Source organism: Parastagonospora nodorum (assembly GCF_000146915.1).
Source record: "Parastagonospora nodorum SN15 chromosome Unknown scaffold_2, whole genome shotgun sequence".
NCBI lineage: Eukaryota > Fungi > Ascomycota > Dothideomycetes > Pleosporales > Phaeosphaeriaceae > Parastagonospora > Parastagonospora nodorum.
The window spans coordinates 919,948-941,980 of NW_001884550.1; the positions used below are offsets into that span (position 1 = coordinate 919,948).

Consider the following 22,033-nt stretch of genomic DNA (forward strand, 5'->3'; position numbering starts at 1 on the left):
CCATACCTTTACACGAGCGAACGAGCGTCGAGGTCACGGCTTTCTACAGGCCCAAGCGGCGGAACTACGACACGCACGCACAACTCTAGTACGATTGTACACGCAAGAGCAACATGCTTTCGACAACAGCCGAGGAGCCAGCGCACGCCAGTCTTCGCTTCAGATGGTACAAGCCAGTCGAGCTAGTGCCGAGCGCCGGTATGTGAACTGCTTGATCCGATACTGCCGGGACGCCAACCAGATGAGCGCTCAGCAAGCAACTCAGCTGCAGAAGCACTTCACACGTGAGAGGATGGGTGACTTGGGTGTCTCACACAGCGACTACTTGTTGAGCATGTATCCTCGCGAGTTGAACTACTAGAATGGCTGTATGATGCTTGCACCGTGCATTGTCAAGCCGGGTGTGTTGTTTTGCGCTATATCACGTCGAGCGAATACAGACTGCAATCGCTACTGCATCTTGTACGTTACATCAATGAAAGCTGTGGATAGGCTGTATTCGACTTCTAAGGGGTCCGATTTTCGAAGGCATGTCGTGGTATATACTGGTAGATACTCGACGACATTGTACACGTCTAAGATTCGCTTCAAAGGCCAAGTCCTATGTGATGATCAACGCAATGTTTTAAATTTCCACACAATGTCACGTAATGTAGCCTGGCAAGAAAATGTCACGCAATCAGAGGAGAATTTGTGTCTATTGCGAACATGACAAACGCAGTTGGAGTATATGAGGTCAGAAGCAGATCACTCCGCCCAACCCCTGTACCCAAGGAGTCGAGCCCGCTTCCGCGCCACTACAGCAAGCGACGTTCAGTGACAGTAGGAAGTCATATAGGAAGTAGTACATGCGAAGGAAAAAAACGCCTAGGAAGGTTAAGCGAGCTATGTCCTGTCGCCCGCCCGATTTCCACGCTCCTCCGTTTAGAAAAGTCTCCCTTTGAGTGATTCATACTGTCGTCGTGCACAATTCGGATTCATGGACACGTGCTTTGTTGTCCCCATGCTGCTCATTATGTTGCCTTTGACAGCGGGTCGACGTGGTCGCCGTGGAAGCCGGCTTTGCTGGGGTCGTTTCGCCTCATGATGCCCTCGACAGGCCCCAGTAGTCGCTGGAAGCCGTGCTTGCCCAGGGTAGCGAGCTTGACCTCGGTCTTGCTGACTACGGAAGCGGCGCGCGGTGCGTCGTTGAGCAGAGCTAGCTCGCCAAAGTAGTCGCCCTTGTTGTACCGCCTGACGGCCTGGTCGACGCCGCGAATGAACACTTCGGCTTCGCCAGACTCAAGTATGTAGAATGACTCACCAACATCGCCTTCCTGGATGATGGTGGTGCCGGGCGGGTACTTCCTTGTTTCGAGGGCATCGGCGATCTTCGAGCGCTCGTATGGTGTGAGGCTTGAAAGGAGAGGGACCTCTTCGAGGAAGCCCTCGTACAAGCGGCGTCGCTGGAAGGCGCTGTCCATGAGAATGCGGCGGAAGGTCACACGATCGAGGGCCCAGAGGGTGGACGGCTCGCTCGACATGACTGTTGCAGCACGGGGCGCGTTGTACATGAGCGCAAGCTCACCAAAGGAGCCACCGGAGCCGACAGTGCCCACCTTGTTGCCGAGACCGTCTGCGCCGGCCTCGAGCTTGCCGGAGGGGTTCAGGTAGATGTCGAAGGAGCCCCGCTCGACCACATAGAAGTAGTCGCCCACATCGCCCTGCTGGATGACCTTTATGCCCTTTGACGGTATTGGCTTCTCGTGCAGGGCGCCGAGCACCTGTGAGGCCTGGTCGTCGTCGAGATGCGAGAACAGGAAGTTGCCGGAGACGGATGCCTTGAGTCGCGTGAGCTGGTCGGGCGTCTTCTGGTGGAAGGGCGGAGTGAAGGTCTCGCTGTCGGAGGTGGCGGGGTTCAGCGACTCGGCGGAGACGGAGGTGCGCCTGTTGGTGTTGTAGTTGCTGGGGAAGTTCTGGCCGTCGCCCGCAATGGGCGGCATCTGGGTGATCTGGTTCTTGGAGGAGCCGCCGAAGCCGCCAAAGTTGCCAAAGGCGCCCGCATCGGGGTTGCTGCTGCGGGGCTTGCCGAAGTCGATGTTGCCAAAGGTCGCGGCGGTGGGCGACGTCATGTTGTCGTGCTCCTCTTCTTCTTCGAGGCGCTGCATGGGGCTCTTCGCGAAGCCAGCACCGCTGGGGGATGTGCCAAAGGGGTTGCTGCCGGGGAAGCTGCTCTCTGCACGGCCTTGGGGGCTGGAATGCTGCTGCGACAGCAGGGCTTCGGTTCGCTGCGACTCGAGACGCGCGGTTGAAGAAGTTGGCGCAGAACTGCAGGATGTCGTGGGGCTGGTGCTTCAGGACTTCGCGGTCGAGGGCGGATATCTCATTGGAGTAGTCGGGAGGGAGGGACATTGGAAGGGTGGTGATGAGGGGTCAAGCGCAGCTCTTTGACGTCGGCTTCGCGAGCGGTGCAGGGATAGCGGCGGGTGTGCTGCGAGGGTCCGAGGCGTAGCGTCAGCGTGCAGGTGAGGGGGGGCAGCGCGCAGTCGGGCTAGAAATGGAGAGGATGGCAATGGCAATTGCACGCTCAATGCATCGGGCGGCGTGAGCTGGAGGCGTGCTGCGCGACGGTGACGGGGCAGGAAGAGGGGAGGGCTGCGGCCGGTGCAATCACGGGTGGTACGAGTGCGGGCAGGACTACGGAGGGAGAGCAGGGCAAGCTTCCTGGGGGGCTTATACCTAGGTAATGTTTCCAGAAGGCGTCTAGAAATGCCTTTCCAGCTTCTGTAGGCAGCCGCACGCACTGAGACAGCCCCCGCGACGGCACACACGCAATTGGACGGCACTGCGTCACCCACGGCGCCATCGCGATGCACGCCTGCACAGTCTCTTTGGGAGCCAGAGACACAGCTTAGAGCTCTGCTGGATAGCTGTGATAGCACCCGTGGTTTAGAGCACATGCACATGCCCATGCCAAATCAAGATGCGCCTTAGCTCCCGCGTCACGGACTGCTTGTGGGCTCCGGCTTGGTGTCGCTAAGATGTGGAGGAGCCAGCACCCAGACAACACCTCTCCTGGGCACACACTGAGGAGATGCCATGGACGCTAATTGATGGTGGTGCTGATGATGATAATGCTGATACTGATGCTGATGCTTTGAGTATTGAGGGCTCGATGACAGACGAAGAGGCGCATGCAAGCTAGCCTGCATCAATTGGTGACGCCATGGCCAAATGCATGCGCTTAGTCGAGACACACATGGCACTGATGAGAGAATCTGGTAGTTAGAGAAGGCGCCATGCCTGAGACGGCCATATCCATGACCTTTGGCTTTTACAATGACACTACCCTGCACCTAGGGATTCACATCTCCGAGCAGAAGTTGTTCAGGGTAGAAGAATCACATGCTCGCTACACCCCCCGTGCATATACTCCTCGTATGCACCGGCACTCGTTGGTGCTATGTGGCATTCTCGCACGCGGGATAATCCCATGGAGCACGATGCCGAATGCAGATCTGCTATGCAAGCACCGTGAGGGCGATGTCCTGGCTAACAGGCGGTGAGCCCGCACAGTGGGCGGCGGGTGCGGCACGAGTGTTGAGACGCGCAACCCAGGAGACAGCGAAATTTCTGCCTCATCAATATATACGGTCGCTCTGTTCGTGGCCGTGTCTGTGGCCAGGCGCACGGTATGCTGCAGAATAGTCGCCCAACAAAGCCGCCCAGTTGTTCCTGCGATCCTCTCCAGCCACTCACACCAAGCTTCAGCGATGACGCACATGGAGAGCACGAGCACACGAGGCTGACAGGGGACCTCAGCAGAGCTAGAGGGGCAGACGCGATGCTCAGGGCCAGTTAGGCCGACGACAAATTGATGCTGCGCGTGACTTGACGATGGACGTTGGACGACGGGACTGGCGGTGGAGCAGCAATTGATTATCGAGCAAGGTACCATGCAGACTACCAGGCCGTCTTCGTCATTGTACAGCGCTGGGCTCCGCTTGCTTTGACTGAAAAGGTTCGGCGCGAAGCATGACGCTAGAGGCTGCAGAATCGCCAAAGCCAAACCGCAGACCGCAGACCGCCAGCTTCACCACCGCGTGCGCCGAATTGTACTGTGCACTTCTGAAACTCTGCACCTGCGCATAAACCGAGGCCTTGCATCCTGCTCCCGCCGTCGCAAAAGTGCTGCACGTCTTATCGTCGCCGATTAGCCGAACCGCGTCCAGCGCCTTGAACGCCGCCTGTTCTAGCTTCTTCCGCAGCTCCTGATCCGCAGCCTCCCAACCTCCCCCCATCCACTCCACGCGTGCAATAAGACAGTCTCAGTCGCCCCTCTGCATTCCTCACACCCCTGACTGTACCGCTATTCTTCCGCCGACATGGGCAAATATACCTTTTCATGGTATGCGACGCTGCGCATTCTTCGGCTCCGCAATGGCTAACACACACCAGGGAACACGCTGCGAACGAAGTCCTTGTCACCGGCACCTTCGATGACTGGCAGAAGACCGTCACCTTGGAGAAGGTCGATGGCGTCTTCAAGAAGACGGTCGAGCTTCCCAAGGTCCACACACAGTACAAGGTGCGCACCCGTCGCTGTGGCCGCCTAGCTGCGGCCCGCGTGCGCAAAACTTGCTAACGTGTTTGCAGTTTGTTGTAGATGGCAATTGGGTCGTCAACGACAGCGCGCGCAAGGAGGACGACGGCCACGGCATCTTCAACAATGTTCTCCAGCCCGAAGACATTATCGACGAGCCCGTCAGCACCCTGTCCTCCGCCGCGCCCGAATCGACCACTGCTGGTCTTGCCGGCGCCGTTCCCAAGGAGGTCGAGAAGACCAAGTCCACCGACTCGTTGCCTGGCGCCTTCCCCATGACACCTCCCGCCGAGACGCCTCTGAGTGAGGCCCAGAGCTTCAACGTTGCCCCCATCCCTGCCACCGCCGGCCTCGGCAACCCCATCCACCTTGCGCCTGGCGAGCCAGTGCCCCACCCGAGCACACTCACCGACAACACGGTCGAGTCGACTGTAAGCCATGACAAGGAGCCTAAGGATCCTGAGGCACAAACATTTGGTGTCGCGCCCATCCCAGCATCCGCTGGTCTCGGCAACCCAATCCAGCTTGCGCCCGGCGAGGCGGTCCCGCACCCCAGCACCTTTACCTCCAACACTGTGGAGGGCACCGCTAAGACCGACGCTGAATCATACGCCAAGTCTGATGCGCTTCCTTCGTTGCCCGATCTCGCCCTGACCCCCCAGGCGGAGAGAGATGCGAACGGCGGCATGTTTGGCCTTCCTCCCGTCATGGGCAACATGGTCCCAGAGTCCAGCTTGCCCATGGGCGTGGATGCTAAGACCGAGAAGGACACTGGTGTTACGATTCAATCTGCTGCTCCCACAAGCACCACCGCGGCGCTTGCAGGCGAGGTTCCCAAGGAGTCCAGGGGCGTTCCCGATATCGTGAGCGAGAGCCGCAAGGAGGCTGGATATGCCCCAGAGGCCAACAGCAACCCCATCGCTGTGATGGAGAAGAAGGAGGTCGAGCAGGAGCTGAAGGAAGAAGTTCCCGAGGCGCCCGCTGCTGCCGACAACTCCTACGCCTCCCAGGCGAAGGAGACCGCTGGTATTGCTGCTGCATCTGTGGCTGCTGGCGCTGCTGCCGGCGCCGGACTCTTTACAGCCGCTACCTACGCCGCGAAGGAGAAGGCCACCGAGGTCACCGGTGCGAATGGTTCGGCAACCGCCAACGATGTACCATCTGTCGTCTCCGACAGCCAGAAGGAGGCTCATGTGAGCCCAGAAGCGGCTGCGAACGCGGAAGCTGTTCACGAGAAGAGCCAGGTCGAACAGGAGCTGCTTAGTGAAATCCCCAAGACCACTGAGACAGGCACCGCTGCTCCCGCCATTGCTGTCCCCGAAGTCGTTTCCGAAAGCCAGAAGGAAGCTCATGCAAGCCCCGAGGCCGCCGCCAACAGCGAGGCTGTCGCAGAAAAGTCTGCTGTAGAGTCTGAGCTCCTCAAGGAGATTCCCAAGACCAACGAGGCTGGTGAGCCCGCTCCCGTCCTTACGGCTGCCACCACTACCACTGCCCCCGGTGCTACAACAAGTGAGGCAGCACCCAATGTTCCTGATGTCGTCGCTCAGAGCCAGAAGGAGGCTCACATCAGCCCCGAGGCCGCTACCAGCGTCGAGGCTGTAGGCGAGAAGAAGGCAGTTGAGGCTGAACTGCTCGAGGAAGTCAAGAAGGTCACTGCTAGCGGCGAGGCAGCTCCTAACAACGCCGCGTTGTCAGACGAGGCGCTCGTTGATACCAAGCCAATGCAGTCTTCTAGCGAGCCCAATGCCCTGAATGCGCCAGCGTCGGCCCAAGCTCAGGTTGTCTCCTCCAAGCCCATCGATGCTGATACGAACGTATCGTTTGCACCGAAGGCAGCCGAGCCTACGACAACAGAGCAGAGCAACCCCACTGTCACCACTGGTACTGAGACCACCACCACTGCGGCCACATCCGGAACTTCTCCCGCCGTTGCCACTAGCAGCACCACTCCCGCGACTCCCCAAAAGGAATCGGCGAGAAAGGACTCAGACGTCTCACCGAAGGGTACTCCTGGTAGCCAGAGCATCGCGTCCGGTGCCGATGATAAGAAGAAGAAGAGGCGATCGCTCTTTGGTAAGATCAAGGACAAGCTCAGCAGCAAGCACTAGGTGTTGCTCTTTCATCGTACATAACGGCATCTACTGCTCGATGCCCCAGTCGCTTGTTATACCCCGATGGACTGCTGTTCATTGCTTATGTTCACGGAGTTGGCTTTTTGGCTATACCACTTCCCTTCGACGTGCCGTTTGGTTTTCCTTACCGATCTCTGCGTTCTACGATGCATGTTTACGCGACGATAATGGGTGTATATCGACGATTTCCGCTGCATTTCAAGAATAGGTACTTAATTCGTTAATAGGAGATGCATTAGACATGATTACGCGACGATGTTTCCTCATTACCAGTGACATACACTACCAGATTGTGTGAGACGTGGATTGCACATGCTCCCGCCTTCAGGATGTGCTAGCGTAAGAGGCTATGTCTGGTACGTGATAATATTGTGCTGACGTGACCTAGCAGCGTCACCTCTCCCACGCGCGCCCTTCCTCTTGTGGCAACGACGGTCGATTAGCGTCTGGCGTCTTGACATACGGAGACCCTCCAGTTATCTTTTCAAGGTCGGAGCTGCGGTTTTTTGAACAAAATTGGGCAGGCGCCAAATTCTCCAGGCTAGATACATCACCATCAAACTCCAGCCATGGCGATATAAGAACCCTTGCGCTTCCTCGACTTCCCCCAGAGCTACGCTGCATAGTCTACGAAAGTATCGACTTCTCCTCTATCTGGCACACCCTCGACTATGTCTATTCCCGCATGAAAAACTACACATGGCCCGTTCAAGCCTTGACCCATTCTCACAATGTCCCTCCTCTACCACAAGGCATCTCACTGTCTGAACATCACGAATCACCTGAATGCAATTTACACACCGCCACCCATATCTCTCCTCACAATGTCAAACCTCATCCAAAGACAACGTCCCCATTCTAACTATGTTTGCAAACACCTCACCATATGCGCGAGTATACTAACAATCATCCCACCACTTCTGATTATTCTCCATAAACTCTCTAAACTTCATTTCACAAACCGCTAATGTTCTCTTCACAAAGCATCGTCTCTCCATCCACCAACCAAAAGGCACTGTCCAACAAGAGAACTGCCACATCACTAGTAATGTCTTACCAATACCAGCACCAGCACCAACACCAACAACTGTCTACAGGCGCTGGCCGCCTGAATAACTCAAACACTGCAGACAATGCCCACCGCGCATGGCAATCCTTATCCCCAACGCCAAACCCTCAAGACGATATCATCACCCACATCGACTCACACCTCGCCTGGCAAGACTCCGATCCTCTCCCCTGGGACATGCGCCCCTTCGTACAAGAATTCCACGCATACCAAGCGCACGCGGCGTCGCGCGAGTCGCGCAGGCGAGGCAGTGCCGGCACTTTGGTTCTAGATTGGGACGGCGAGAGTGAGGGGCTAGCCTATTATCGGGGGCGGGAGGAAGGGTTAGTGGTAGGTGAGGTTGGATGTGATGATCGGTATGCCCAGTCTTTTACAGCAAGATACTGGCCCGAGCGGAACCATGTGCAAGGACACGATCGGGACACGAGGTACGCTTATGATTACAATGGGGACATGATGCATGTTACTTGCGGCCCTTCGCTCTCCTCATACACTGACTCAAACTCTTACACTTCCCCTTCACAATCGGAAGTCTCGGAGTACTTCGCCCTGCCTGTCGAGTCCTACACGACCGGTGTACCCTTCTCCGTTTCTCAGAACGCTGGATCTGGAAGGGACAAGGACCTCCCAGCCCTTCCAGTCAAGGGAAAGGTGGTAGGTTTCGTGGAGAAGGTCATGCGGAAGTTGGATGGATTGGGCGTATTGGGGAAGATGAGGCGAAAGAGGGAGAAGAAAAGGAAGAGGATTTGACAACCCTTGATCCTCCTGGTGGTTTTATCTGTTCAGTTTGGAATGATTTGGAGTTTCTGGTCTGGAGCCTTCGTCCTCTGCACGCTGTCGGTACATGCGTACTTTACTGCACATTTCGTTTGTCGTGTGAGTCCGCTTCGCTTATACTTGCATAACATTATATATACTTTCATTCGTCGTCTGTTCTTATCATCTCCATTGCAGAGCATAACAAAAGAAAATTCAAACAAAATGAATTAGAATGTCCACAACCATGTATCAGAATCTCCAACTTCACTAGTGATCCTGGCAGATGCTACAACGTGCAATCGCCCTACCAGCTGCAAGTAAGGTGGAAGGGTGGTGACTACATGTCTTCCATCCGCATCATGTTAACTTTCATCACTACTGATGTTCCCAATAAGCTTTCCAAATGCAGCTCGTCCCATTCACGCTAGAACGCCCGAAGACGAAACCTGCCACCATTTGCCAATTTTCCGCAAAACATCGACAATATACCCAATTCAATTCACACCGGTCCCACTTCACAAAGAACAGCAAACTTCATAACGTGAATCTCGTTAAAGGACTAAGTACACGAGTTGCGCCGCTTAGACCATAAAGCCAGACCCATGGATACATCATGCCGTACCTACCACCCGAACGCCGTGGCCGTATGTGATTCAGATGGATATATCATGCGTACCCCTGTTCGTGTTTACTCCTTGTCATGATGTCATGACTTCATATACCAAGATCGAAAGAAAGGACAAGAAGGTGATGCCACCTGTTTGAATTCGCCTAGACGAAGAACGCATCTGGCAGAGCAGAAAGCACAGCCAGGGCACCTGCCGCCCCAGCAGCACCAATCCCAAGGTACTTAGCTGTTGTGTTGATCTTTCGTAGGATAGACCTGGGCTGCTTCTTGGGCCGTGACGCAATGATTGCAGCTGTCTCGGCGATGTCGCGATCGGCTGTACCAGAAACAGGCAAGCTTGCCTCGGTCGTTGGGGTGTGTTCTGGAACCAATGAAATGGTAGGGGCCGTGATCCCTTCAACTTCCTCGAGAACGTCTGCCTTCCGCTTCATGCCGTTAAGTGACTCAGGCGTCGGCGGCTGGTCCTCCACAATCTCACCGATTGACACCTTGGTCCTCCGGTTTGGCGGTGGTGTTGAGGCCGTCGTAGTATCAGACTGTTGCATTGACGGAGGAGTCTGGATACGGTCTGAACTCGGAACATTGTTTGCAGAGTTATCTTCAACCACGAGATCTGCGGCATTCAGAGGCGCCCCAGACAGAGATACTTGGAGCGGGCTGAACGGTGCGGGACGGTCAGCACTCGTATCAAGGTACGCAGGATAGGCAGGATATTCGGCTGAATGCCACGGCGGCCTATTGCTTGGTTCAGCTGCCGGGCGTGGTGGCAACGCAGGCGGGTATGAGTGAGTGAAAACCGACTCAAATCCTTGTTGTGGCGCGTTCATCCCCGGCAATTCTTCGAAACCACTGTTTACATCGATACGGCTCTGGGGCGAGAAGCTGCTATGAGTCGGTGCTTGTGACTGCATAGGCGCTAGAGTAGTTGTAGCTCTTTTCTCTGTTAGACGTTCCGCTGAAACCGGAGACGCCTCAGGCTCGAAAGATCGGCCGTCGAAATCGGAGTCGTACGCTGCCATGGAGTCGCCCATGACGGATGCTTCTGTGTTGAAATCCTCGATATCGTCGTCTTGGTCGTCACTGGATGAGTAGCCGACTCCACCGGTCACGTCCAAGTAAAGTTGGTTGGCAAATGCTGTGTCCTCGGCAGCACCAGAGATTGTCTCCCTCATGGAGTGGATGTCTGTCACAGTAGGAGGTTCTTCGTCATCATCGTCATCGGCGACTATGAAGTCCTCGCCCATCATAGTCGTGTCGGGTTGCTCGCTGTCAGAAGCTTCGGATTCCGAGTCTGAATCGTCGATTGTGAGTGGGTTATGTTGGCTGCCACGGCGAGGGGTCGTACCGTCAATGTCTTCTCCATCACTGTCAGGCACTGTGAAGCCCATGGAAAAGGGCACCGGCTCACGGTCAAGACGAGCCTCAAACTCATACTTTCGAGCAACAAAGAACTCTGAGGGTGACGGTAGGTCAGCGCTGTTCCTCGTAGATGGTGAAAGGGAGGGGGCTGTGGGTTGCGTACCTTCGTTTCGGTTGACATCGATACCGAACTGCAGCTTGTCACCAGATGCCAGTTGCTTGGGCATGTGGGTAGGCAGCCTCTCGCCGTTCACCATGGTTCCGTGCATGGAGCCCAGATCGGTGACGAAGACTTGGGGCGTGCCACTATCTGCGTGGGCGGTGAAGACAGCGTGGTTGCGGGAGATGACCGGGCTATCGATGTATGCGTTGTTCGACGCTGGCATCAAGTCCTGCTTAGCAGTGTTCTTGGACGCACGTCCGATGGGGAACTTGGCGTTGAGGGCGAGGTCGAACTGGCGCGAGGAGAAGCCCTCGAAGCCGTCGACGTCCCGGAGGATGACGCGGAAGGCTACACGGTTAGTGGAACACGACCAAGTAGTTGAGCCGAAAGACATACTGTCCGACATGTTGTGTTTGCCGCAGCTGATGCTATGGAAGCTGGCTCCAGAGAGGCAGAGGAGGGAGAGGGGAAGGGCGGTGGTCGAAGCGCTGTGGTCGTGGGACACGGTTGGGTGGGGCGGAGCTGCGGGGGAGCCGTGAAGTAGATAGAGGTGTCAGGATGGTGTATGTGAGATGGCTGCTCACTGGAAAGCAGCGCAAACAGAGTAGGCCTTGAGTCTACAGTCAGGAGCGGTTCCTCTGCAGGCGGGGTCGAAGATGAGGCAGGTGCTGCTGTCGTCGCGGCTGCCTTCCCCATGCGTCCGTGCCCTTCACTCTGGTGCTATCAGCTTATCAGGCCACATTAGCGTGCTCCTCCCCTGCTTAGCGTCGGCTAGCATGCAGAAGCGTAGAGCGGGAGCGAAATGGGACCCCACCAAAATCTTCAATCCTCGCGACTGAAGCAAACGACTCACTGCGAACTCGCCGCCTGGACATGACTCACGGCGCCTCGACTATGCACGCAACTTCTGAAGATTTCCGGTAGCACGACACGAACCCCCCGCCTACACGCACCACGCCGCCAACATGGAGGCGCCGCGCACCTCGGCGAAGCAGCAGGTCGTGGACCGCATTCCCGCGCGCATCAAGCACATCCAGTTCGGCATCTACTCCAACCAGGACATTGTGAACCAGGCCGTCATCGAAGTCTCCGACCGCAATGTCTACGACCTCACCCCTGCCGCGGACAACACGCGCGCGCTCACTGCCAACGGGCCCATGGACCCGCTCATGGGCATCTCAAGCAAGACGGGCGAATGCGGAACTTGTGGCGAGAAGCTGGACAAGTGCAATGGCCACTTCGGACACATCAAGCTGGCGCTGCCGGCATTCCATGTGGGGTATCTGAAGCACATCATCGAGGTGCTGAACTGCATCTGCAAAGACTGTTCGCGGGTGCTGCTGGATGAGGTAGAGCGACGGAGGTATTTGCGCAGCATGCGCCGACCAGACATGGACACGCTGCGGAGGACGGCAATCTCGAAGAAGGTGCTGGAGGACTGTCGCAAGAAGAAGACATGTCCATACTGCGATGCGCTGCAGGGAACTGTGCGAAAAGTGCCTGGCCACCCGCTCAAGATCATCCACAACCGCTACGATGCCTTCAATCGCTCAACCGCCAAGACGAAGAAGCCACCTGCGGGCAAGATCGAATTCGACCAGTCTTTTGAGACCGCCAAAGCTGCGAACCCCGACCTGGATAAGCATCTCAAGAAAGCTGTAGACGACATGCACCCGCTGCGGACGCTCAATCTGTTCAAAAAGATCTCACCCGAAGACTGTGAATTATTAGCTATGATCCCCGAGGATGCGCGCCCCGAGATGTTGATCTGGGAGTACATGCCTGTACCGCCCGTGGCTCTCCGGCCCTCTGTCATGCAAGAGGGTGGCGCGACCGAGGACGATGTCACAAACAAGATCGGAGACATATGTCAAATCAGCAGCATCATTCGCGCTGGGCTTGCTCGAGGATTCCCTTTGCAGATTCTGATGGAACAATGGGATTTTCTGCAACTGCAGATTGCCATGTACATCAACAGCGACGCGCCTGGACTGAAACAGCAGGGTTTACAAAAGACAATGCGCGGATTCTCACAGAGGCTGAAGGGAAAGGGCGGCCGTTTCCGTCAGAATTTGTCTGGAAAGCGTGTCGACTTTTCTGGCCGTACTGTCATCGGACCAGATCCGAACTTGAGCATTGACGAGGTGGCGGTGCCGCAGCGGGTCGCCAAAATTCTGACGTACCCCGAGAAAGTCACAAGATACAATATCAAAAAGCTGCAGAAGCTTGTCCTGAATGGTGCCAACAAGTATCCCGGTGCCAATTACATTCTCAAAGACCTAGGTCCGGATCAAGACCCGCGCAAGGTATCCTTGATTGCGCTCTCGAGACACGACAAGAAAGGCGATAGACTGCAGGGACCTGCGGCCGCGCTGAGGTTCGGCGATGTCGTCGAACGCCATCTCGAGGACGGCGACATTGTGCTCTTTAATCGACAACCCTCCCTACACAAGCTCAGTATTTTGAGTCATCGAGCCAAGATCCGTCCATGGCGAACGTTCCGACTCAACGAGTGCGTCTGTAACCCGTACAATGCCGATTTCGATGGCGACGAGATGAATTTGCATGTTCCTCAGACTGAAGAGGCACGAACAGAAGCCACTGAGCTCATGGGCGTCAAGTACAATCTGGCCACACCAAAGAATGGAACCCCAATCATTGCAGCGATTCAAGATTTCATCACTGCTGCTTTTATCCTGAGCAACAAGAGCAACTTCTACGACCGACGGACATTCTGTCAGATTGTCAACTACATGTTCACAGGAGAGGGTGCCTATGACCCGGACACGGGCAAATACCTGCCCATCGAGATACCTCCACCAGTCATCTGGAAGCCACAGGCACTTTGGACAGGGAAACAAGTTTTCAATTTACTCATGAGACCCAATAAGCAGTCCAGGGTCCTTGTCAACCTCGAAGCTGGTTGCAAACAATATAAGCCTGTCCAGGGACGCGCTCCCGACCTAGATGAGAATGATGCTTACCTTATCATTCGGAACTCGGAAGTTATGTGCGGTGTTATGGACAAGTCCACCGTTGGTGACGGTAAGAAGGAATCTGTCTTCTATGTCATGATGCGAGATTTCGGGCCCGAGCACGCTGTGCAGGGCATGAATCGACTTGCAAGGCTCTCTGCGCGCTGGCTGACCAACAACGGTTTCTCGCTCGGCATCAGCGATGTCACGCCTGGAGAAGTTTTGAACCAGAAGAAGCAGGCTTTAGTTGAGGAGGCATACGCGAAATGTGACAAGCTCATCAAGGATTTCAAAGAGGGTAAACTTCAACGCGCCGCAGGGTGTGACGAAGAACAGACCATGGAAGTTCAAATTGGTGGTATCCTTTCTGGTGTTCGTCAGGCGGCCGGTGACATCTGTTTCGAAGAGCTCAGCAGATGGAACTCGCCACTCCTGATGGCCAAGTGCGGGTCTAAAGGTTCCAACATCAATGTTTCTCAGATGGTAGCCTCCGTCGGACAGCAGATGATTGGTGGCGCGCGTGTCGCCGATGGCTTCCACCATAGAACCCTTCCTCATTTTCCGAAAGCGGCTCGTCAACCAGCTGCCAAGGGTTTCGTCAGCAACAGTTTCTACTCCGGTCTTACTCCATCCGAGTTCATCTTTCACGCCATGAGTGGTCGTGAGGGTCTGGTCGATACAGCAGTCAAGACGGCTGAAACTGGTTACATGAGTCGACGTCTTATGAAGTCACTGGAAGATCTTTCTGCACAATACGACGACACCGTGCGCAACTCATCAGGAACCGTTGTTCAATTTCAGTATGGAGACGATAACCTAGACCCTGTTGACATGGAGGGTAGAGCGCAGCCCGTGGCTTTCGACCGCACTTTCTCGCACGCCATCACTTCGACTTGGGACAATAGCGAACCCAGTCTTACCCCTGAAGCAGTCCGTGCACACACTTTAGCAAAACTCAATACCGAGCGAAACAAATACCCTCGCTTTAAACTGGACGGGATCACGCCACTCGAGTACAACGACAAGAGCGACAGTAGTATCGACCAGAAAGAATCGTTGCGAGACTTTTTGGACACAGTGCAGACTTACATCTCTGGTAAGGCACAGAAGCTAGAGACCACGCTGGTGCACCTCGGCGTCAGTCTAGAGGACTGCAGCACAAAGAGATCGGAAGCGGATAGGGAAAAGTACACTCTCGCAGATGGCATTGCCAAGATCTCACAGACTGCGCTGGACACGTTCATCGATCTGTGTCTGACAAAGTATCATCGCTCGCGTGTGCAGCCAGGTCACGCAGTCGGAGCTATCGGTGCACAGTCCATTGGTGAGCCTGGCACACAGATGACACTGAAGACTTTCCATTTTGCTGGTGTCGCTGGTATGTCAATTACCCAAGGTGTACCTCGTATCAAGGAAATCATCAACGCATCTTCTACCATCTCAACGCCTGTCATTACTTGCGTCCTTTCGAACAAAATCAGCGAAAGCGCCGCTCGAATCGTCAAGGCGCGCGTTGAGAAGACATACCTCCGCGATATCATCAATTATGTCGAAGATGTCTGGCATCCGACCGGCGCTTACGTCGCTATGCGTATCGACTGGGACACCGTGAACGCTCTGTTCGTCGATATCACCCCACACGAGATTGTTAATGCCATCAACAAACACAAGCCTCTCAAATGGGGTAAAGCTGGCACCAAAGTACGCATCTCATCATCTTTGATCCGCGTCGAAATCGCCGACCCATCTGCTTCTAAGAAGCGTCCCGCCGCCAAAGCCAGCAAGAACCACAAGGAGTATTTCGAACGTGTCCAACAAGTCAAAAATCTGATACCCCATGTCGTGATAAAGGGTTACGATGGCTGCACTCGCGCTATCATCAAGAAAGAGACTACGCCTAACAAAAACGGCGACTATGAATGTGAATTACTTGTCGAGGGATACGGACTAAAGGACTGTTTGACAACGCCAGGTATTGAGCCCTATAAGACCATGAGCAATCACGTTATGGAAGTTCGCACAGTTCTCGGCATTGAAGCTGCCCGCGCGACCATCATGCGCGAAATTAGTGCTGTCATGGGAAACATGGACATTGATCCGCGTCATATGGCGTTGCTTGCCGATGTTATGACGTTCAAGGGTGACGTTTACGGCATCACGCGGTTCGGTCTGCAAAAGACGCGCGACTCGGTGCTGCAGCTGGCGTCTTTCGAGAAGACGCCTGACCATCTATTCGAGGCGGCGGCGAGAGGCAAGACGGATACGATTGATGGTGTGAGCGAGAGTATCATCATGGGACAGAGCATGAAGCTGGGTACTGGAGCACTGCAAGTGGTCAGGCCATTGAAGCTGGGTGAGGAAGACCTAGCAAAGAAGAGGACCATGTTCGAGGAGGGATGGGATGCGTTGTAATCGATTCCGCTGCACCGGGGAGTGAGAGCATGATGCATCATTCGGCGTTCATAGCGAGGACATTTGCATTGCATAGCGAGGTCTGTACATCGGACGATTCTGTATATCAAAAGTAATTACTTTACACGTTCCCCTAGTAGCGGTTAAATAAGACGAACTTCGATATTGATCTTGACGTGGTCCGTACATGGCGCTACACCCTACCCGCTGACAGGTGATTTGGTGTTCCAGCGTGGTTCAAGCTACACAACGATGCGACGACGCGAAGGCATAGAAACGAATGGGAACACATTCTCCGTCATTTCATGAATTTCATGAAGTTTCAAATGGCAACCAAACACTACGACTATTGAAGATTGTTTGTACAACTTCGTCCGTCGCCTTCCGATGGTGACTCATCTCAACCAAGATTAGGTGGCTCGCCCTTTCTCAGGCCGAGCATCGCCCCTCATGCTAGGACTTGCACGCACTGAGTGACTCCCAAAACCACAAGTAGAGCATTTCTGAAGCATGGATCCGTCGCCGTCGGAGTATCTTCAGCAATGCGCGCAAGAAGGTCAGTACATCCAAGAGCGTGTGACCGATTTCTAATCAAGTTGTACAGACCAAGCAGGGCTCGACGAGTACATGGCAAGCAGGCCAATGACCTCATTGTCGTCCGATAGTATATTTGCCGACAGCAATGAGCCAGAAGCCTCACGTGACGCTACTTCACGAAACTTTCATGTTTCCACACACCTTGTCTGGGGTTGCGCGATGCCTGGCTGCAATAAGCAAAGAGAAGTCGCCACCGGTGCTTGTCCGATGTGTGAAGCGGTACAGTACTGCAGTCATGAACATCAACTGATCGATCGCCCGGGGCATCGATCTGCATGCTCCAAAATCAGGAAGGCACGCGCGAGTTACAAGAAAGCCGAAAAATCTCTGAGGCGACGTTATGGCGACGCAATGACCGAAAGAGATTGGCGTCCTGTTTGGCGAAGAGGCGCCGCGTGGGAGTACATGCGCCTTCGCCGGTCGCTCGTGGAAGCGCTGCTCAAAGTGAATACTGCGCAGGCGATTACGTTGGCTTCGGAACATCTCTTCGACACGCTACGGTTGTGGCGAACAGATGAGATGTGCGCTCGCGACGTTGTACCTGCGCTTCTTCTCAGACTGGGGCGAGTGCAAGACGCTTATGATTTCTGCCACTGTACGTCAAGTCCCTGTTCGAACCGTGTGCAAGACGGACACTGATTCATACTGTACGATTCCCAGGGTGGGCCACAACTGGTCACGCAGATCATGACTGGCAGGACCCGCGCGCTGGATACCTCGACACCAAAAACGCAGATGTGTTCCAGGGTCTCGAGATATTTACGGCAAGGGAGAAAGACTTGTCACATCTCATCGTCGTCACTTTAATCAAGATTCGGTTGCTTATGGATCTCCAATCTGTACAACGAGCACGGGAGTTTGCTGGTCCGCACGTCCCAAGGGAGATTCTCGACACCATTCAACAGCACTGCATCACCTCCATTGTTGCGTGTGAATCTAGGATCATTGAACGAGACGATCAGTCTGCACAAGTTGCGGGATTGCGGAAGCAGATTCTGGAGCTGTACACAGTCGTGACAGAGTTAAATCCGCATTTCTGGCCCGCGCTGATAGAACCCGGCGAACATCTCAAAGCTCGACCAGTTTCTTATAAACAAGGAGATGAGGGGCAGATGCAGCTCGTTCTGCAACACAACTACAATGCATGGTCTGAAACTCCTGGCGCAATCAGTGTCATTGAAGAGTTTATGAGGCCTTTCGTAGTGTACTAGGACTGATATCTTGTCGCAAGAGCAAGACACGAAGGTAGAAGCAACTGCTTGATCTCTTCGATGGTTTCCTACCATCTGCTGACATGCAGCGGCACCAAGCGACAAGGATTGGATAGGCGAAGCGGCTTGTTCTCATCCTGTCGAGGAGATGCAGGACTTGCCACCACCAACAACCTTCGTCATTTCGATGTTGCCAGTCATGCGATGTGGTATATGTAATCTATTCCAGGGAAGATGGCCGATCGATGCCAAAGCAGCCAGCAACCAACATGTTGGACAAGGTGTTAGGAGCCTCGTTGTCCCTAAAATCCGTTGGGAGGACTTCTTGAAGTCAGCAAAAGACTGCTACGGGTGCAGCATCATAGTGAGGGGTTGCCGTGGTGTGTTTAAACAACATGATGTATCAGAACAAGATATCGTACATGGCAGCATCCGGTTCTACTATCCGGCACACCTCGAAGATGTGGAGGAAGCGGATTGCGACAAACATATCATCTTCCAACTGGCTACTGGTCGGACGTTTGAGGTGGAGTTATTTGCGACAGAGGATGAGGATTGCCCCGTGCCTGATGCTTGGGACTACATGGCCACGCTAAGCAGAACGAGCCCGCGTACGGATTCTTCAGAGGCTTTGAACACCATTCAGGACTGGATTGTGGAGTGTACAGAGGACCATACTGACTCGTTGTGCGACATGGTAGAGTCTCCCACGTTGCCAAAGCGTGTAGTTGATGTCGGGTCCGATAACAACTCTGTCAGACTGATCGAGCCGAATGGACTAGAGCAGAACTACATTTGTCTGAGCCACTGTTGGGGTCTCGAACAGATCATTACAACCACGATGACAAATCTTGATGACCACAAGCAAAGCATCAGCTGGAAGGGTTTGTCGAACACTTTTCAAGACGCCATCACACTCACACGAACGCTTGGCTTCCGATACATCTGGATCGACTCTCTGTGCATCATCCAAGACTCCACTGAGGACTGGCAAGTCGAATCGGCAAAGATGGCATCAATCTACAGCAATGGCTATCTGACTATCGCCGGAACAAAATCTCGCAACGGCTTGGGTGGCCTGTTCTCAAGCACACCCGATTACCGTGTCGCTGGTACCACGCCCGAGGGAGAAAAGTACTGCCTCTACTTCCGCGAACGCATCGATCACCAAATCGATAACATCCTGGAAAGCGCCGGCATGACATCGTCGGAGAAATACTACCCTCTGCTCAGCAGAGCATGGGTCTACCAAGAACGCATGCTCTCCACCCGAGTGCTCCATTTCGGCCGCTACGAGCTCTTCTTCGAATGCAAATCCACAATCCAGTGCGAATGCGGCACCATCAGATTCCACGGCGCGGGCACCGAGACGCCTGTTCCGCTGATCAAGGTGGGGTACGCAGGTGCACTGGAGGCATATGACCAATGCTACAAAGCAGACGCGCTCGAGAAAGTACAATACCATGGAGCGAGACTGTGGCGCTCCATGGTGAGCTGCTATACCGCCTTGCGCTTGACAAAGTCAAAGGACAGACTCCCTGCCTTTGGCGGCCTGGCGCGACAAATGGCGTCGAAGAGGAAGACGAGATATCTCGCTGGCTTGTGGGAAGACGCGCTCATCGACGATTTACTCTGGACTTTGTACACGCCTTCAAAGCTCAAATGTCCTAGGCCTGAGCCACGCAATGCGCCGACATGGAGTTGGGCGAGCGTGGAGTCTGCGGCGGGTGTCGGGTATTACGATACGATTCTGTTTACGGATTTGGAGGATGAGGGGCTTGAAGATCGCATGCCGCATGTTCATTATAGCAAGATTGAGGGCTGCAATGTTGTCGGGTCGGCAATTGATGAGTTTGGTGGGGTTGCTAGTGGTGAACTGACGATTTCGGGATTAGTTGTCGAGGGCGTGCTGGGTCAGGACGTACACATGCATGAGGGAGATGAAACATTTCAGCACCTCGTGAAATTTGGGGATGTGACGAAACCGATAGATAGCGATTATCTCCTCGACGAGAAGGGATCGCATCAAGTACGTCCGGGTACAAAGGTCTGTTGTCTGTGCATGAGCATGCTCCAGTTGGGGCAGAAGGATTACCTTTTCTCACTTGTTTTGAAAGAATCTTCATTGTGCACAGGTCGCTTTGAGCGCATTGGTATGATGAAGATTGCTGGACCGAGGAGTTGTGTACATCCGGACAGTACGATCTTTAGGGGAGCAGACTTGAGAACAGTGACAATAGTTTGAAAACCCGACGATGTTACTATATACACAATACTTGCGTTCTTAGACTTTTTTTGCTCTTTGGTTTACTTACTCTCTCTCTCTCTTTCTTATAGCCAAGTTACCTTGCTGCCTCACCTAGGACTAAAAAAGACTAGAAATATATTCTCCGAAAACCCTGGTCATATGTGCAAAAAGCACACTAACCCCCAACTCTATGATCCCATAAATGGGCAGGTCCGGGGAAAGGCGACGTGTAAACACTTATGTTGAATAAGTATTTTCCGTTACTCGAACACACGCCCTTTCACGCCCCAGGTAGCAGGCAGGCTGAGGATAACTTAACTGCGGAAGACCTAAAGGGTAGATGTTGCCACCTAAAGGGTAGATCGATGCGAGAGTACTTAGACTAAGCAAGCCTGGAGCCAGAGCGGAAAGGACGTGTCGATGAGATGATGGTGGTTTAAGCAGGTCATATAGGCGAGTATTTTGAATGGGTGTATGTGTTTATGTGGCCGTTTGGGGTGGTTGGGTGGGGCGGAAGGCGAGCGGAGTGAAAGCGGGAGCGCAGGTGAAGGAGAGTACCCGGGCGTTTGTGCGCAAGAGAAGAGACTTTCCTGTTGTTATTGTGACAAACGCACAGTAACGCGGCACGTAGTAACAAGCGGGCGGTTTGGCTTTCTTTTAGTAAAATCTTTTCTCTTCCATCTCCTCTGTCGTCGCGTCAACACACTCAACCACACTACCTGACTATACGCAACCACCATGTCGTACCTCCTCGAGTTCCCGCCTACTACGCTGCCGCTGCCAGACGATGTTCGACAGCCGCCGTATGTCATCTTCGCCATCAACAATGTTAGCATGGTCGAAAAACTGCCCTCGCGCATCCCGCTCAAGGCCGTTGTACACTTCATCCCCAAACTCGCGCAATACGTCCTACCAGTCCCGGAGGACTTGCCCGCAGACGTCGCCAAAGGTGTCCTGCGCACCCCATATGTCGGCATTGACATCGCTCTAGACATTGGCATCGCGAGCTTCCAGCGCATCATCCTCAAGGTCCTCCAGTCCGCCGGCATGGCCGTGCCTAAGCACCAGCTACAGCTGCCCACCACCACCATCACCTCGGTCTCGATCCGCAAGTCATGGCTGCTGCTTGAGCTCCACCCCGCCGGACTCGATGCGCTCATGATCCACCTGCAGACACGGCTAATCAATGGTTCGCCAGTAACCTTGGTCGAGATTCAAGCACTCTGGGCGCACTTCCCCTCCAACTCCGAAATGCTGCGCCTCATGGCTATCAACTTCGTCCAGTCACAAGTCGACTTCCACTACCACCGAGAAGACTTCAACAAGATCCGCAGCTGGTACCTGATGAGCCGGGAGCGCCGCAGTGTCTTCCAGGCCGCAGAAGCCCTATTCCCCGAGTTTGGTAAGATGTCATCCCTGCGCTTCAGCGACCGGGTTATATTTAACAGAATGCCATTGTCAGAGAGTAGGCGCAAGACCAAGGAGCGAGAGGATCGCGAGGCAGAGGAAGCGGCTGCTTTGTCGCTGCTCAACAGGAGGATGGAAGTTTTGGAGATGAAGGCCAAGAAGATCAAGAAAGCTGAGAGTGCGGAGGATGTCAAGAAGACGTCCAAGATCAGGTTGAAGAAGAGGGTGAGGTCCGCGCCTGAGTTGAAGGATGGAGGGGAGGGCGCGGAGCAGGCGATGCTTCAGCCCACCGTCTACGATCCTTCACAGGCTTCCGCTTGAGCACGTTCTAGAGCATCGCGGCGCCGACATGCCGACCAAGGACGGCGTCGTTGCGGAGTTTTGGTGGTGAGGTAGTTCAGGATAGGGTTTGGGATGGCCTTACGCCGGCGGCTGCGGTATCCTCGGGATCCGCACAAAGATAAAGATGCGGTCAGTCGCATCCTAATACA

The 22,033-nt window shown here is 54.4% G+C and overlaps 8 protein-coding genes across 8 annotated transcripts; 6 read left to right on the top strand and 2 right to left on the bottom strand.

Moving 5' to 3' along the window:
- Positions 1 to 1,013: 1,013 nt before the first annotated feature.
- SNOG_01493 (hypothetical protein) lies at positions 1,014 to 2,391 on the bottom strand (the record flags this gene model as incomplete). Its single annotated transcript, XM_001792079.1, is given in 2 exon segments — positions 1,014 to 2,267; positions 2,284 to 2,391. The coding sequence occupies 2 exon segments, from the start codon at positions 2,389 to 2,391 to the stop codon at positions 1,014 to 1,016; spliced, it is 1,362 nt and encodes a 453-aa protein (XP_001792131.1).
- Positions 2,392 to 4,364: 1,973 nt separating this feature from the next.
- On the top strand, positions 4,365 to 6,959 carry SNOG_01494 (hypothetical protein; the record flags this gene model as incomplete). Its single annotated transcript, XM_001792080.1, has 3 exons — positions 4,365 to 4,387; positions 4,438 to 4,567; positions 4,636 to 6,959. 3 exons carry the CDS (start codon positions 4,365 to 4,367, stop codon positions 6,688 to 6,690), a joined length of 2,208 nt encoding a protein of 735 aa, XP_001792132.1. The 3' UTR covers positions 6,691 to 6,959.
- A 486-nt stretch (positions 6,960 to 7,445) lies between these two features.
- SNOG_01495 (hypothetical protein) lies at positions 7,446 to 8,533 on the top strand (the record flags this gene model as incomplete). The annotated part of the gene is made up of 2 exons (XM_001792081.1): positions 7,446 to 7,476; positions 7,812 to 8,533. The coding sequence occupies 2 exons, from the start codon at positions 7,446 to 7,448 to the stop codon at positions 8,531 to 8,533; spliced, it is 753 nt and encodes a 250-aa protein (XP_001792133.1).
- A 780-nt stretch (positions 8,534 to 9,313) lies between these two features.
- On the bottom strand, positions 9,314 to 11,098 carry SNOG_01496 (hypothetical protein; the record flags this gene model as incomplete). The annotated part of the gene is made up of 3 exons (XM_001792082.1): positions 9,314 to 9,658; positions 10,142 to 11,040; positions 11,089 to 11,098. The coding sequence occupies 3 exons, from the start codon at positions 11,096 to 11,098 to the stop codon at positions 9,314 to 9,316; spliced, it is 1,254 nt and encodes a 417-aa protein (XP_001792134.1).
- A 559-nt stretch (positions 11,099 to 11,657) lies between these two features.
- On the top strand, positions 11,658 to 16,079 carry SNOG_01497 (hypothetical protein; the record flags this gene model as incomplete). Its single annotated transcript, XM_001792083.1, has 1 exon — positions 11,658 to 16,079. The coding sequence occupies one exon, from the start codon at positions 11,658 to 11,660 to the stop codon at positions 16,077 to 16,079; it is 4,422 nt and encodes a 1,473-aa protein (XP_001792135.1).
- A 510-nt stretch (positions 16,080 to 16,589) lies between these two features.
- SNOG_01498 (hypothetical protein) lies at positions 16,590 to 17,887 on the top strand (the record flags this gene model as incomplete). The annotated part of the gene is made up of 3 exons (XM_001792084.1): positions 16,590 to 16,635; positions 16,684 to 17,271; positions 17,337 to 17,887. The coding sequence occupies 3 exons, from the start codon at positions 16,590 to 16,592 to the stop codon at positions 17,885 to 17,887; spliced, it is 1,185 nt and encodes a 394-aa protein (XP_001792136.1).
- An 841-nt stretch (positions 17,888 to 18,728) lies between these two features.
- SNOG_01499 (hypothetical protein) lies at positions 18,729 to 20,132 on the top strand (the record flags this gene model as incomplete). Its single annotated transcript, XM_001792085.1, has 1 exon — positions 18,729 to 20,132. One exon carries the CDS (start codon positions 18,729 to 18,731, stop codon positions 20,130 to 20,132), a length of 1,404 nt encoding a protein of 467 aa, XP_001792137.1.
- Positions 20,133 to 20,873: 741 nt separating this feature from the next.
- Positions 20,874 to 21,863, top strand: SNOG_01500 (hypothetical protein; the record flags this gene model as incomplete). The annotated part of the gene is made up of 1 exon (XM_001792086.1): positions 20,874 to 21,863. The coding sequence occupies one exon, from the start codon at positions 20,874 to 20,876 to the stop codon at positions 21,861 to 21,863; it is 990 nt and encodes a 329-aa protein (XP_001792138.1).
- Positions 21,864 to 22,033: the final 170 nt, after the last annotated feature.